The sequence below is a fragment of the Lepisosteus oculatus genome, chromosome 1 (assembly GCF_040954835.1).
Source record: "Lepisosteus oculatus isolate fLepOcu1 chromosome 1, fLepOcu1.hap2, whole genome shotgun sequence".
Lineage (NCBI taxonomy): Eukaryota > Metazoa > Chordata > Actinopteri > Semionotiformes > Lepisosteidae > Lepisosteus > Lepisosteus oculatus.
The window spans coordinates 28,246,779-28,262,877 of record NC_090696.1 but is presented as its reverse complement, the minus strand read 5'-3'; the positions used below and the strand labels follow the sequence as shown (position 1 = coordinate 28,262,877).

The window sequence follows — 16,099 nt, the reverse complement described above, 5'->3', positions numbered from 1 at the left end:
GCAGAACTTGTGTTAGTGTTCGCCACCAAACACTAAGGATTCTTGAGTGGGTAGTGTAAAAAGTGTGGGCAATTCTCAGGTTTTACCTTAAACAAAACATAGAGCTCTTCAAGCTCATCAATGCTGAACGCCGTTTCAGTCACAATAGTTCGGACCTGTAAAAAAAACTCCATTAATACCAAAATGCATTATGACTCTGATATTAATTAAAGCTTCACACAAAGCCATGAATAAAACTAAAATAAACTATAAGAGGAAAAGGGTCCCGAGATTCTCCTATACAAGCTACTGTATTTAAACATGCATAGTTTTTCTAAATTCCTACAAGACTTCACAATAAAAACTGGATTTTACCACATTGCGTTTTGTAGTGTCTTCAATGGTCTGGATCACTCTCAGCCTCTGTTTGAAACGCATCTGTTCAATCACATCTGCTCTGATGGTCCCAAATTTCTGCAAAAGACAGTGGTCAAGATAAACTAATAAAAATATAGCACAGGAAAACAGAAATTCAACTTCAGTTTACAAAAGCACCTTTACTGACATCATGAGAGCTTTAAGAAAATTTTTCACATTCTGTGTCTTTAATCAGTTAATCCTTCTTTACAGCAGGCACCACTTGCTAGAGTGTCCATTAAATGCAGGGGATGCACAGTATAACCTGAGGCTGCAACCCTATTGTATCGTTTAACGAACAGCAAGACCTGAGGACAAAATTAGATAATTAAAAGGATATGTGCAGTGCATTTAATATTTCAATTTTGTCGATACACAGACTGTTTCTGCTGATGAACAATATCTATTAATATTTTTTTAATGTTATGCATTTTCACACAGCCATGCTTTGGAGACAAGCACATCACATAATTTAGTGACTCACAACAAGTGATAAAATCATGTGGTCTTAAAAAATCTCTGTGAGAATGAGCCATCAGCATCTATTAATCTGGATATTTAACAGTGCTTCTATTCACAAACAGGAAAACACTTGCTTTATGTCTGATTGTATAAAACAGCTGTGCAGTGTTAGATGCCTTATTTCTGACATTCACACTACTCTGGTCATGACTCTTTTTATATTTAATTATAGGGTTTCTAGGGGCACAGATGCACTAAAACTGCATAATAAAAACACAGATATCAAAGTTAAGATAGATTTCAGTAAGCGAAAGAAAATTTTCAGCTGACATGAACTGTACAGTATATCAACGGGAAGAGAAAAGTATCGCATGATGTGTAGTGTGCTATGTACAGTATGTACTTTTCAAGCAATGGGTAGGTATTTACAAAAGGGGCAAAGCAAGGTTGAAGTTCCTCTTTGTGCCTCTTTATTTTAGTAACATAACGGAAATTGCAAAAAATGAATCTTAGCTTTGCAAAACAGAAATTTGATTACAGTAAAATACCACCTACATTACCAACATATCTTCATATTTCTAACATACCAAATATGTATAAGCCATGACCTTTCCCAGGAAATGTACACAGAAAACAGATGGATGAATGGAAATGTAAAGAAAGTTGTAAAAAACATTATTTAACTAGTCCTTCAGATAATTACTGTAATTAATGCAATAAAATGCATTTTATGATGGCAGATCATAAAGTACTGAACTAAATTACAGAACACTTGAAAAATGGTGATTAGCCATCTAATTCAAGTAGAGATGACAGCTCAGCTTCCTATTTTATGAAAGAAGATAAACAAAACTGCTTTAGGAACACTGGAAAGAATGAGAAACACTATACCAGGCTGAACTCTTCATTAGACAAAAGATGTGTCCGTTCACAGAACACTGCAGTATATATTGCAGTATATATGTAACACCTTCAGTTTTATTGTTTTCACACAACTGTGTTTAAATAGGGAAGTTTTTGCCAGGTTAAAACTAATTAAGCAAAATGAAAACTAAGTAAAAAGCGAAAATGCAAATGAGCATGTATCTCTTCCAGCATTGTACTAAATATATACTAATGACTCAACTGTCAGGTTCCTTCCCCTCTAATAATGCAAAAAAAGATTCATAACATTATGTTCATGTAACACTTTTTTATAAGCTTTACAAATGATAAAAAAGTGCCTTTATATTTAAATTGTAAGTGTGTACTGTTTGCTCAGATATACAGTAATGTAGAGGAACAGGAAGATATTGAAACAGAAAACAAACAGAAACAAAACACATGACAGAAACCTTTCAACATATATCAGCATCTGCACAAAAGCTACTTTTGCCTTGCAAAGCTTTGGGTTCTTAGCTAGAAACAACAAATTCTATGAAGCATTCAAGAAAAACAGGAGTCAGACTCACCATCAGATGATCTTCAGTTGACACTATGTAAGATACTAAATGTAAGTACACTAAATGTTATTACTATGTACTGTAAGTACACTAAATAAGATACACCTTCAGACCACTCAGTCTAATTACGAGGTGGATGAAATACCAGTGCTGATGGCCCTCACCTCATACGAGCTCCTGACCAGCTTGAAAATGTCCACCTCAGGGTGGGGCTCCCCATCGTCAGTGAGGAGAGAGTGCAAATGGGGGATTGGGGGGAGGGTGCTGTCCTTGTTACTCACACTGTCCAGGTACCTGCAACACAGGATATAAAGGTCTAGCCACTGGCTCTTCGAATGGCACAGTATATAGGAGGATAATTCCCTTGTCACTGAACAGTGGATATTCACACAGCCACATTCAGATTGCCACACTGCCTATTGGAAACTGCAAACTAACTCCATTCGGTTTTACCGCAAACTAAATAAGATGGACACACAATTTTGGCAAAACTAGATAGCCTCTGAATACAGGATGATAACAATACACTGAGCATCAGAAGACACCTACTGTATCACTAACGACAGTAAAAAGTGCACACAGTTATCATTTTAAGATTATACCTTTTTGTAGCTGCTGCGTCAACACTTTATTGAATAGAATTGCATTATGCCAATTAATATTCATTATCAACAGTGTTGATCAGCAACCTATTTAATGTATGTGTTACAGGGTCACAGTGTGTGGCCATGGCTGGAGCTGTACTAGAAAATGAGCGGTACTATATATCTGCAACATAGCTATATAACATCAGGTTGCAGAAACTTGTGTAGTGGGATTCAGTCTCGTTACTTTCAAAGAGCCGAGACAAGCATATGATTGTTCACTGGTCTTTCAGCCCAAAGTTGTCACACGTCATCCCAGGTCATTCCACAAATGTTCAATGGAGCCCACACATGGCATAAAGATCACATTCCTATTAAAAAGCCCTTGTTAAGGATGTGCATTATCCTGCTGAAATGCTGATGTCACAGTGAGGTCTCGGGACTTGATGAATGTATTGCCATGCATTCAGGTCATCATCAATTAACTACAAGTGGAGTTCTGTGGTGGCTTGACACTCCAGCTCAGAACATCACAATGGCCATGATCAACATCAAGGACTGATAATGCCCAAACACCTAATCAATATCCAGAATCAGCATACTGTATTATTTTTAAAAAACATACATACATAATTGGAGCATTGTTTCTTGTGGTGTTCAGTATATGATTTATATACAGTATATACTGTATAGTATATAAGGGTTATACATAATAATGAAGAACGAGAAAAAAATGGGCTAAGAAGCTCCAAAAGTAGTAAAGTAAAAGGAAGTAAAAGTGCTTATATCTGCACATTTTGCAGCACAGAATAAAACAGGAAGAAAAACCCAGTTTTCGATTTTACTGTACTATAATTGTCTCTCACCTGCCCAGAACAGTCATGGCTTCTCCATCATCTTTGCAGTTCAGCAGTTTGTCGATGTTGGCATCCAGCACAGCCAGAGCCAACTGGAAGATCACTTTGATGCCCTCGTAGAAGAAGCAGTCCACCACCACTACGGCACTCTCAAAGGGCATGACGCTGAGAAAGAGCGTCAGAAACCAGGAGAGCGAGATGGTGGAAATCACTCCTAGGTCCTGCATGCAGTCATAGAGCTGAGGCACGTACTCCCGGGCTAGCTCTTCAAATACCCCCTGGTCAACAAGCGCCCCTGGGGAGCACAAGGACATGCACAATGAGCGACACAGCCAGGGCGGAGAAATCCACACTGGACATCCTGATCCAATCTGGAGTTATACATCAGAATACTTCATCTGCAGCTGTGGAAACAGGTACAGTCTTCTGGCACTCCCATTTTGGAAATAAATAAGTATTTAAGTATGTAGAGAGTTCCCATCCTGATCCAAGCCACATCAGCTCAGCTGACCAGAGCTTATCGTGGTTCCCGTGGCATTAAGCGGATGAGAGGGTATGAGATTCCCCCTCGGACGGGGCGGCAGTCCATCTCAGAGTATTCTCTCTCAGCATTGCTGGCCGCCACTTACACAGCAGGATGGACTGGAGAAACTCAGGTAAAAACTTACTTGAGATACAACGCTAGTGTCTAGAGCAGGGACCTTTTCTTTGTGCTACCAAGTAAAAAATGAGTATGTATACTATCAGAATGATTTCATAAAGGCAGAAACCAAGGTCAGCCTGAAGTGGAAATACAGACCTACAAGTGCTGAGGTTGAGAACTGATAACACTCAGATCATCCATTTTATGGGTTAACACAATTTTCAAGCCTCATATAAATGACCAGTTTATGCTTTGGAAGCTATTGTAATGTACTATTCAGTGTGAGTCTTCGTTAACATATGAGGCTTATCTAATATATGACGAGGCAAAATTTCTGTGTCATTTGCTCACACATTAAAATACTCTGTCAGCTGTGTAAACTTAAAAAAATAAGCAGGCTTTATACCTCACTGAACTGCCCTCATAAAATACCACAGACCTGAAACTTCTGTACACCAGGGGGCTTTAGAAGCTTTGATTGCATCAAATCGAGGAAACAGTACTTACCGACAACCCTTGTGTTGTAGTAGTCTGGCAGCATTCTCTCACAAAGAGCTACCAGGAGCCAGAAGGCTTCCTCTTCCTTGGCGTAGAGTAGCAGAACTGAGGTGACAATATTCATGGCCTGCAAGAAGCACAGCACACAGCAGTGAGAACATGGCAGACCATCACTATGCAGGAAGCAGAGACCACAACAAGGCGCACCAGCATTTAAATCAACATAGCCACTGCAAAATCCAAGGAATATCAGCAGGGCAACAGCTGGGCAGCATATTGCTGTTATACTGTTGCAAAAAGCATAACAATAAACTTTTTTAAGCAGTGAAAAAGAACACCCACTTTTAATTTCACATTAAAATGAAATTAGTCTGTTATGAAACACTCCCAAATGCATCAGTTATGCTTGCGTGATAGTCTAGCCTCATACTGTATGATTTAAATAATAACGTGGAAGGGATATATCAATCTACCTGGCAGTACCCAATGTTGGGATTCCTGAAAGCATAAGCCGTCAGCACCCGTCTCAGGGCTGCAATCCCCATCTCATTCTGGAAGGCAGGGTGCTCAGGCAGGGAGCGGTGGAGGTCCCTCTCTATCTCCTCCGTAGCCAGGTTGTATTTACCCATTGACTTCTCCACCAGATCTTCATAATAACCAGGGTGAGTAGCCATCTCATTGATAGCTCCTGCAGAGAGAGGCGCCACCACAACCTACTTCACAGAGATGTTTTTTTGGCACTACGTTTATTTTAGGAGACGAGTAAAAAACTAAAACTAAAAGAATACTGAAACAGAAAAAATTAAACATAAAAAACATGCACCCGTTATAAGAGGTGTGCATATACAAGTTTTTTGTTCCCTAGACGTTCTCCCCCACTGTGCTGTTTCATTGCATACAGCTACAACCATTAATTACTTAAAGTAGAATTAAGACAGCTCCTTCCATGCTAGAGAAATCATGCTGTTCTTCCTTGATGCGCCTCACAGGACAGAGTGCTTTATTTCCTTTCACTGTGCTATTTTCCAAAAACAGAAGTCACTTGAGTCATTTGTGCACAGCTGGTTAATAATAAGACTATGCATCCAGACAACTTAAAAAAATACAACTATCACTTAAGCAGACAGTACTATCTGACACACAGAAGATAATAAGAAGGTAAATATCGGAAGTCTTTATGCTTCTATTCTTTTTTGAACACATAAGATTTACAAATGAGAGGAGGCAATTAGAAAGAATATAATAAAGATTACCAAATGAGAGGAGAGAAAAACAGCTTGTCTGGTTGCCTATTGTTCTATGAGACATAAGGGATGTATCTTTGAATCTGCTTTATTGATGCTTCTAACTTAATAGCACAGCAAACAGTACAAATCTGCAATCAGAGAAAAATAGTTTTTTCTCCCCCCTACAGTTTCAAGCCATATACTCAAGGTCAGCTAGTATTACAGGCTGATCTAAAAATACCCCAAAGTATTTCTGAAGGTTATTATGTGCAAGTGGTGCACGGCAGAATTTTTGCTGCAACCTATATTACTTAAAAGGGACTCCACATACACAGAATAACCCTCTGTATAACAAAAGGAAAATTGATATACTTTTAATGTTTTTGTTGAGTTTTAAACAACAAGTATACTACGGCTACATTTTTTTCTAACCAGCAAAAGGACTGCTGCCCAAAACATCCTAAAATCATGACTACAATTTGTGGTACAAAAAGCACACTACTAATGATATAACTCTTTCGTTTGGAAAGTATGCCACTTTATTGTGTTTAAGAATGTTCAACACTGCATAACTGACTATTCAGTGCTTATTATTTTTCCTTAATAGCCTCTGTGCTCTGAAAGTTTACCATGAGCCACATAACACAAGGAAAATAGCTCCATGCAAAGCTACAATTACTGTAAATGCTCCCACATCTCCACTTGAAAGGAAAAGGCTGGGCTTGTAATATGTGGAGCTTTTGGGATGGTGTGTGAATTTAATTGAATTTGGTTTTTCAGATCTTGTCTTTGGTTTTGAAAGTTGCCACATATTTCCATGAAATACTATGCACTAGGAGCAAACTGAAATCACTCAACTTCTCTTTAGCAAACTTCAACAGACTTGTGCACACACAAGTTTTCTGTGTTCCCCAAAATGTGACCCTGATGGAGCCTGCTAACGGCTTTTACATGCTGAACTGTAACCATCACGCCTGCTTGATCACAGAGGCTCTGTAACCATCACGCCTGCTTGATCACAGAGGCTCTGTAACCATCACGCCTGCTTGATCACAGAGGCTTTCTCCCCCTGTACTTACCCCCAAATGGTGAATGTTCACCCAAATGGTAAATGTTTACATTAAACTCCTGATGACAAAGGAAGGTTTCTACTTCCTTTGGTTACATCGTGCTTATTGTGGTTCCTTGTATGCATACAATAAAGCTTGGCTGGACGAACGAACACTTCAGGCTCGAATTTCTTGGTTTCTACAACCCCAATCAGGATATTATACCCCAGAATGTTCTTTACCTGTACCAGAGAAACCCCACCTCGGTCCCACTCACCAGAGAACAGCAGCCAGAGCTCGCCCCTCATGTTCTCCGGTATGCCTTTCAGGACCAGGTCCTTGGTCTTCTCCGTGCGATACATGCACACTCCTTGACCATACTCTGTAAAGTGATTCTTCCAGGCCTGCTCCTTCAGGAACTCTTTCGCCTGTGACAGGAGATTCAGAAAGACTGATGAGTGCAATTCTGCATCCTAATCTGTGGATCCCTACTGGAAACACACTTTTATGCCAGAAAGGAAAACGAAACTTCAGTACTTTCATGTAATATTGGGAATTAGAATTTGATTTCATTAAAATGTCTGAATATTTCTTACTAAGATGTATACTTACACTGCTACCACATGGTCAATACTTAGAGCACAATTCTTCTGGAGAAAGGACTTACTAGAATTGATCTTAGTTGTTAAACCACAATTACAAGGGAACCACACTGTGAACAGTGGCAGCACTAGAAGATATGCAATTTATTCTAATGAGTTCAACCACCCGAACAGCTTTTACAGCTAGGCATGTTTAACTCTCAGATAAAGAACACATCCTGTGTTGTCTGTGTATCAATAATAACATGCAATTTTGATTTGAAGAAATGCCAAAAGACTGTTGTTAAAATTTGAAGTAAATTAATTTCAATTTCCACATGCTGATTAAATTTAATATCAGACATTTATATGTATTCACTATTTATTGTAAGACATTAGATGTAATTAGAGGTTAGCAAGTAGCTTTATTTCAAAATGGTAACAAGGGATATTTGTCATTTCTTCAGGAATTTCACCAGTAATACATCAAATGGTCTTCTGACTTTTATTGCCATCAAAACATGTATATACTATATTCATAGAACATAGAATTATGTTCATACAGCATAATACTATAATGTAGAGTTATACTGTATGTTGGCTGATAATGAAAAATGCTTCCAGTGTGTTATGATCTCATTCCAAAAAATATATTTTGCTACTTTTTACAGGTAATATATAAAGCACAGCTTGGCCTTTGGTCAGAAGGCCTATTGAAGTGGTACTGTATATGGCAGGAGATTGCTAAGACAACATACTGTATGACCATGAGTAATGTTACGAGAAAGAGGAGACCAACAACAATGAGCTGTTGAACAGTCAGGTGGGAACCTGCACTTCTTTAATTAAAGTTACAGCACTTGCCCACTCAGCTATCATTTAAAATGACAAATGTTCTCAGCAATCTCTATGGACAGAAAAATCTGGAACAACTGTCAGTTGAGTCTGCAGTGATGTGCCAGTAATGTGGGGCAGGATCAGCTGGAGCAGCTAAAACAATGACCAGTTTTGTGTGCTTCAATGTGAAGCAACAGATAAGAAAATGATGCTGTTTTCTTACTTTTAGAAGCTACTGTACATTTATAGATTCTAAAACAGAACCATTTAAAAGAAAAAATAGATTTCAGGATGTTTCACTTTGATTGTTGTGAAACATTTCATTCCCCCATGACAATATTTAAATATACATTAAAATATAACCTTATGTTATAACATTAATTTTACATTCAAATCAATGTCCAAAAGCAAGGAAATTCTCCCTTCTGTTTATACGCCATTTAATTTGTTCTAACATTTGTTCTAACATATTTAAATTAGAAATTGCGATATGTTTTCTGAAAGTTCACACCTTCATTCTGGAAAAACAGCTTGGCTGATTCACAAACACATTCTGTAAACTGAGTATTTGCATTTCTGAAGCATTTTAGTGGTCAATGTATTGAAAACTGAAAAGCACTAAAGAGGGAAAATTTTCACATAAAGGTTTGATTACCCATACTGTATCTACTGTATGTTATAGATTACAAATTTCCACCAAAACAGACCTTGGAGCAGTATTATTTCCTAAACATAAAAGTTAAGTTTCAATGAGAATTGATGTTGTAAAACACATCAGCAACATCATTAAATGTTATCTTCAGTTTATGAAGTGTCACAATGAGGCAATAATGGAAATATTCCCAATATTGCAGAGAACAAACAGAAACAATCTTCCAGTGATTTTTACACTTTTACCATTTTATGACAACAGAAACGATTTTGATGAATGAGATATTGGAATGGAAAAACAAAATTCTACTAAATAAATATAAATATAAAAAACCAAAAATAATGGAGAATATTTATTCAATTTTAAAAGGGACAAACAAAAATTAAATGAAATAATATTTACAATATACTTGTTTGTAAAAACAATGTTGAAAACAATACACTGTATAATTAATCTGTTTTTCTAAATAAACTGTTAAAGATAGAATTTGCTTATTAAGATTACCAGTTTGGGGTTAAATTCTTCTGGTGATCTTCGGCGGTACATTGTCATAAGGGCCTGGGTAGCAGTTGGGACACTGTTATCATTGAGATTGAACTGGCGCTCTCCCTCTATCTCCGAACCCAGACTCCTCTGAGGGCTGCAGGACAGCAGACTGCTCTGCCTTGAGTACACCTGGAACACAACAGGGCTGTGACTGGGCCTACTCGCTGATACAACAGGGCTGTCACTGGGCCTGCTCGCTGATACAACAGGGCTGTCACTGGGCCTGCTCACTGATACAACAGGGCTGTCACTGGGCCTGCTCGCTGATACAACATGACTGTCATTGGGCCTACTTAGTGATACAACAGGGCTGTCACTGGGCCTACTCGCTGATACAACAGGGCTGTGACTGGGCCTACTCACTGATACAACAGGGCTGTCACTTGGCCTGCTCGCTGATACAACATGACTGTCATTGGGCCTACTTAGTGATACAACAGGACTGTCACTGGGCCTACTCACTGATACAACAGGGCTGTCACTGGGCCTGCTCACTGATACAACAGGACTGTCACTGGACCTGCTCACCGATACAACAGGGGTGTCATTGGGCCTACTTAGTGATACAACAAGGCTGTCACTGGGCCTGCTCACCGATACAACAGGACTGTCATTGGGTCTGCTTCCTGAAACAACAGGGCTGTCTCTGGGCCTGCTCGCCAATACAACAGGGCTGTCACTGGGCCTGCTCACTGATACAATAGGACTGTGACCGGGCCTGCTCACTGAATCAACAGGAATGTCACTGGGCCTGTTCGCTGATACAACAGGACTGACATTGTGCCTGCTTGCTGCTTTGTGGACTAAAGTACTAAAGCTGCAAGAGGCATGAAATGAGGGGAAATGCTAGGGCTTAACGGTCATTCTAAACCTTAACTCATTAAAACAAGCTTTCACATCAGCCTAGGCTAAGCCTCGAAGAGCAAAAAAAATTTGACAAAATATATTATTTTCTCTTCCTGTTCCTGTATAAGCCCGTTGCACTACTACTACTTGAAAGAGTATCCAACTTAAAAACCTTGACTTCAAAAAGGAAAATATGACATCTCTGTAACAATTCATCTTTAGGTTAAAATAGCATTATCGAATTAACAAAGATTAAGTTAAGAGATTCTTCCTTAAGAAAGCATTCAAATTAAAATTGCACATCTTTTCCATTTCTTCTGCGATAGAGGAAATATTCATCAACTTTTCTGTAAAACAACAGTAATTGGGTAACAGCATGATCACATTATACCCTGATCTCATAAGCTAAGCAAGGGTAAGCCTGGTCAGTACTGGGATATGAGAACACAGAGGAATACCAGATTGTTGTTGAAAGTGAGGTTTGTGGACCAGTTGGTGGGCACTGCTCCCTCTGGTCCTGAATTTCCAAACCAATGAATGTGCTAAGATGTTGACCAGCTGGATTGCTGGTTTGCTGAAGTTCCCCATTAATTCAGTTGGTGAAACAACAACTGAGCTCTCTGTGAGTACTGTAGTGTCGTGGGGTATCTGGCACATAATATCTGCAGTGTCTCACCCAGATACGGTGAGGCACTTCAACGAAGGCTGAAGCACTTTGAGTCCCCTTTTTATGATGAGGTTAAAGTTATGAATGGAACTGCAGATCACTTGGATTGAAGATTGCATTAATAATGTTTCTGGGCTAGGGGAACTCAGAAAGTGAAGTGGTCAATAAGTGAGACTACCTCATCATCCGAACTGTTGTAACTTCCCATGATCTCTCTGTCAAAGTAGATCTTGGATGTGGTCTGTTGCAGGAAGTCAGAAATCCTCTGCACAAGAAAGTCTCTGTCTTTGAGGTTGGCAAAGAGAAAAGTCATCCTATTTTTGGTGCTGATGGACAAAGGACTTGGCAGGACACTTGAGCTGTCTGCCTTCTCCACAATTGTCACCTGGTAAGAGGACAAAGAGTCGTGATGTTATTAAACACAAAAAATAAATGTGCTTTTCATACTAACGCCGATTCTAAAAACTTCAAAAAAGTTGAGAAGGCAGATGAAAATGCAAACTCTAATTTAATTTAAATCTTTCAGCTTCTAATTAAGGATACCAAGTTACCAGAGCTTTGTAAACAATGCATTTATTAATTACTCGTTTCCAAGGTTATTTTGTTGTTTTTTAGGGAATCCAGACACAATCAGAGAAAAAACATCTAAATTAAAGTCTTTATATATAGTCTTAATAGTGCAATAAAGGAAACTACTTAGAAGCAATCTGCTCACCTATTAACTATTAGTCATTTCTTACAGAGAAAGTGATATTCAAGCCATGCTATTTTTTAAACAAATATTAAGAATTTATCATTGACACCATAATGGAAAAGACAATCAACTTTGAAAATATGATGACAGAAGTACAGTGTACACACTTTTATGATACTGAATACTTTTATACATCTGAATATTATCTGCATCACACATAGAGAGTGAATCCTGAGTATGAATATATATCCAACAAGCTATCTAATGCCAGCATGCATGGAAGACTGTGTTCCTTAGCAACAGCAACCGTCACTAAAGCAGATAAACATCAGGCAGCTTCCACCTGGACATATTTAATCAGCTGCTGCTCTTTCTCAGTCTTCAAATTTTCCTAACTGGACACTTGAGGTTACAATTAATCCAGGTAACAACATATTATCAAAAGAACATAATTGCTAAGAGGATACATTTCTACGTAGATTAATATTGTTAAGAACTCCATCAAAACCCCTTCAAATTCCAAAGTAGCTCCAAAGTAACTTGACATCAATACCATGATTTTGTCATTTACTCCACACAGTAACAATCCTTTGTGTACAGACATGCTTCCTTTTTTTACTCCTTATATTCTCTTAATTTTCACTCACACTTTCTGGTGCTGGTCTCTGTGCTGAACATGAGGATCGTTTAATATCATATTCTAACACTTTGGCCATAATTGGACATAATGATTGAGTAGAAGTTGGACCAATGCACAACTTCCCGTGCTTTAAATTCACCATTTTCTTTTTTTACGCAAGCATTCTGTTAGCCCCCTTGAATTGACTCACTGTTGTATAAGTGCTGGTACAACGAAGACTGGAGTTTATGCTGCATTTTTTTTACATATATATATTACATATATATATATTAGAAATGTTCCATTAACATATTTTAATATGGGAGTTAAATATACATTTCTTTGCTCATTTGTGTTCTGATCGTACCCAGTAACGTGAATTTCTGTTCTTTTTTTTTCTTTTCCTCCATGTAGCTTGTGTGGTATTCCTAGGAGAGACGCTACTGACATTTAATGAAGCTTTGGTCTAAAAAATGTCTTTACAGTGCTCACAGAGCCTACTGAAATGCAATTACAGAAAATAAACCAAAGACATTACCAGTCATTACTGCTGCAAAGCCTCGGGTGGCAGATTGTATAGCAACCGCCTACTCAAAGAGTTTTTTTTTAAATGAACTTTGATGGGGCAACTACACAAATGTCAAATGAAAAGGTTTCTACCCTTACCGTGCCACGTTCCTATTTAGGCCTGATAAAACAATATTGCTGTGAAAAAGATATTGCTCTGAGTCAAAAGTGTTTATCTTTTAACTCTTTGGGTTCCATGCTCATGGAAGGCCCCAAGCCTGCTCACCTCTCTGAGTGGAATAATGAGGCTGCACAGTGTCTCTTCTTTACTGGTGAAGCAGATGTAATTAGTGGAAACAAACATCTGGCCCACAATGTGCATTTTGTTGAAGGGGGTCCAAAGGGTGCAGTCTGTGTGTCCATCTAGTTTCTCATCTTTGGGCAGCCGGAATAAGGCCCTGTAGCGCTCGCTCTTGGCTCTTGCATCCAGATCCCTGCAGGAAACAACATGAGGACTTAAAATCTTATGTCCTCCATCCTGATGCAACAATCCACCCCCAAGGGTAATCCATCCACCCATCCATTTTCTAACTGCTTTGTCCAATACCGAGTTGTGGGGGAGCTGGAGCCTGTCCTACAATGGGTGGAAGGCAGGATACACCCTGGATAGGACGCTACTCCATACCAGGTCACACACAGACACAAACACGCACACAGTCACAACAGGGCCAGTTTTCCCAAAAGCCAATTAACCTACTGTACCTGTATCTGCTTGGACTGTGGGAGTAAACCCATGGGGAGAAAATACAAACTCCATGTAGACAGCACCCCAGGAATTGAACCCAGCTTTGCCAGGCAATGCGCCATTGCGTAGATTGTAAAGTTCTTTTATTGGGGTTTATTACTAGAATAAGTACATTACAAATATATAAGCAGATGGACATAAGCTACTACAGAGAGCTGTAGCAGATAATGTTGTACCATTGTGAACAACACATGCAAGGATTACAATGTCAGTCACAGAAACAAAATAACTAGTTAAAGGAAGCTGTTAAGTTCCATATACTGTACATAACCTAACACGAATATATTTGATGTTATTTAACACTTCACAAGTGATGGCGATGTAGGGACTATAGTGGTCATCCTGCATGTTGAAAAACTCTTGTACTGATATTGAGCCCCTTAAATCTCTTAAGAGAAAATGGGATGTTAAATGAAAATGTGAACGCTGTATGGCCATGTTGCATGGGGACTCACCTTTTAAGGGCTGACACTTTCTTGGGGGATTTCTTCTTTAGTTTTGGCAGAGACCTGTCTTGTTCAAAGCCCTTGTTGTCTAGAAGCTGCCTCATAGCTATGTTGGCCAGCTGTTCCATCAGCTTGAAGGTCTCATTGATATTGAGGAAGACAGAGAAGATGTGCTCGTTGGACCTGGTGCTCACTTTTATGATGTCTGGCAACAGTAAGGTGGGGTTTTTCTCTAGCTGAGTGATATCTGCCCAACGGATCACTAATTTTGCTAAAGAAAGAAAAATAACAGAATTTTAAGGACACTAACAGACACAACTTCTCATAGTAAGAAGCTCTACTGTATATTTTAATAAAATGGTAAAAAGATGAGAAAGAATACAATTCTTCTTCCTTTCCCTACAAAAATGGTCTTCGCATTTGTTTAGACAGCTTCTTCTATTATTTTTTCTTTATTAAGTCACCTTCTTCTGCAGATGCCATATGGTATTTTCATGTGACATTTTTTTCTGTGTTAATTTGGGTCTCTCAGGAAATCACGTTACTAAGCTACAGTGAGAAGCTGCCACTGTACTGAAGCACAATTCAATAAGCCCATAAACAGAGAAAGATTTTCCAATTTCACAAAAAATAATTAAAGACTCTTTTTATCTCAAACGTATTTCATCAAATAGACATTCTGTGGTTCAGAAAAGAGTCACTAACAACATAGGGGGATAGTTTAGTCCCCCAATTAATCTTTTAAACTATATTACAACATATAAATTATTACTTAGTTCCCACACAGGAGAAATGCCTTTTTATGAAAGTAGATGTACTCAACATTTACAAAAGACAGCTAGTATTAAACATAACTTCATAAATACACTCATACCCTTGTATAAGAACGTTCGATATACAAATTTTCGCTCATCTGAACATAAAGAATTTGTACCTTGTAATTTGTTATAAGAACGAAATTTCACTAATCCAAACTTTGAGGTTCGAAAGAGGCCGATTTTGGATGAGAACCTTCTGGAACATTTGAATTAGGCGATACCAAACAGATGCTTGTTTCTACACTGGCGACAGGCATTATGGTTAAGGAGGCTGTGAGGCAGCAGTCCTTTGTTTACCACACAGCGAAAGCTTGTGTGCTCATTTTTTAAGTGTTTTTTTTGTGTTTGTTTTGTAGTTGCTGTTAATTATGGGCACTAAGGAAGAGAAAAAGATTTTTTAGTGTAATAATCGACAACAGTATGCACATCATTCTAGCCGATCGCTTGAATAGAGAACTATTACAGAAGAATGAAAAATGTTAATACTATATCATGCTGGTGATATTGCCAGCAGCCATATCACCCTGTAACTCACAACTGGCAACCCACTGAAGCTAAGCAGGTGTGAGCCTGGTCAGTACCTGGATGGGAGACCTCCTGGGAAAAACTAAGGTTGCTGCTGGAAGAGGCGTTAGTGGGCCAGCAGTGGGCGCTCACCCTGCGGCTCATGTGGGTCCTAATGCCCCAGTGTAGTGACGGGGACACTATAATGTAAACAGGCGCCGTCCTTCGGATGAGACGTAAAACCGAGGTCCTGACTCTCTGTGGTCATTAAAAAAAGAAATCCCAGGGTGTTTCTCGAAAAGAGTAGGGGTGTAACCTCGGCATCCTGGCCAAATTTCCCATCGGCCTTTATCAATCATGGCATCCTAACAATCCCCCTCTATAAATTAGCTTAATTACTCTGCTCTCCTCCCCACTGAT

General features: G+C 38.8%; 1 protein-coding gene across 2 annotated transcripts in view; it reads right to left on the bottom strand.

Annotated features, from left to right (window-relative positions):
- The window catches only part of tbc1d9 (TBC1 domain family, member 9 (with GRAM domain)), a 45,805-nt gene that overhangs the window by 11,679 nt on the left and 18,027 nt on the right, over positions 1 to 16,099 (bottom strand). Inside the window, exons 5-15 of one of the 2 annotated variants that reach the window (XM_006629507.3) lie at positions 14,367 to 14,628; positions 13,393 to 13,600; positions 11,465 to 11,671; positions 9,732 to 9,902; positions 7,435 to 7,585; positions 5,356 to 5,570; positions 4,892 to 5,009; positions 3,751 to 4,036; positions 2,465 to 2,594; positions 355 to 453; positions 87 to 155 (exon numbers count right to left, since the gene is read on the bottom strand). In XM_006629507.3, coding sequence (XP_006629570.2) covers positions 87 to 155; positions 355 to 453; positions 2,465 to 2,594; positions 3,751 to 4,036; positions 4,892 to 5,009; positions 5,356 to 5,570; positions 7,435 to 7,585; positions 9,732 to 9,902; positions 11,465 to 11,671; positions 13,393 to 13,600; positions 14,367 to 14,628 — 1,916 coding nt within the window. The remainder of the gene's footprint in view (positions 1 to 86; positions 156 to 354; positions 454 to 2,464; positions 2,595 to 3,750; positions 4,037 to 4,891; positions 5,010 to 5,355; positions 5,571 to 7,434; positions 7,586 to 9,731; positions 9,903 to 11,464; positions 11,672 to 13,392; positions 13,601 to 14,366; positions 14,629 to 16,099) is intronic. The other variant, XM_015344675.2, reaches the window with a different exon arrangement.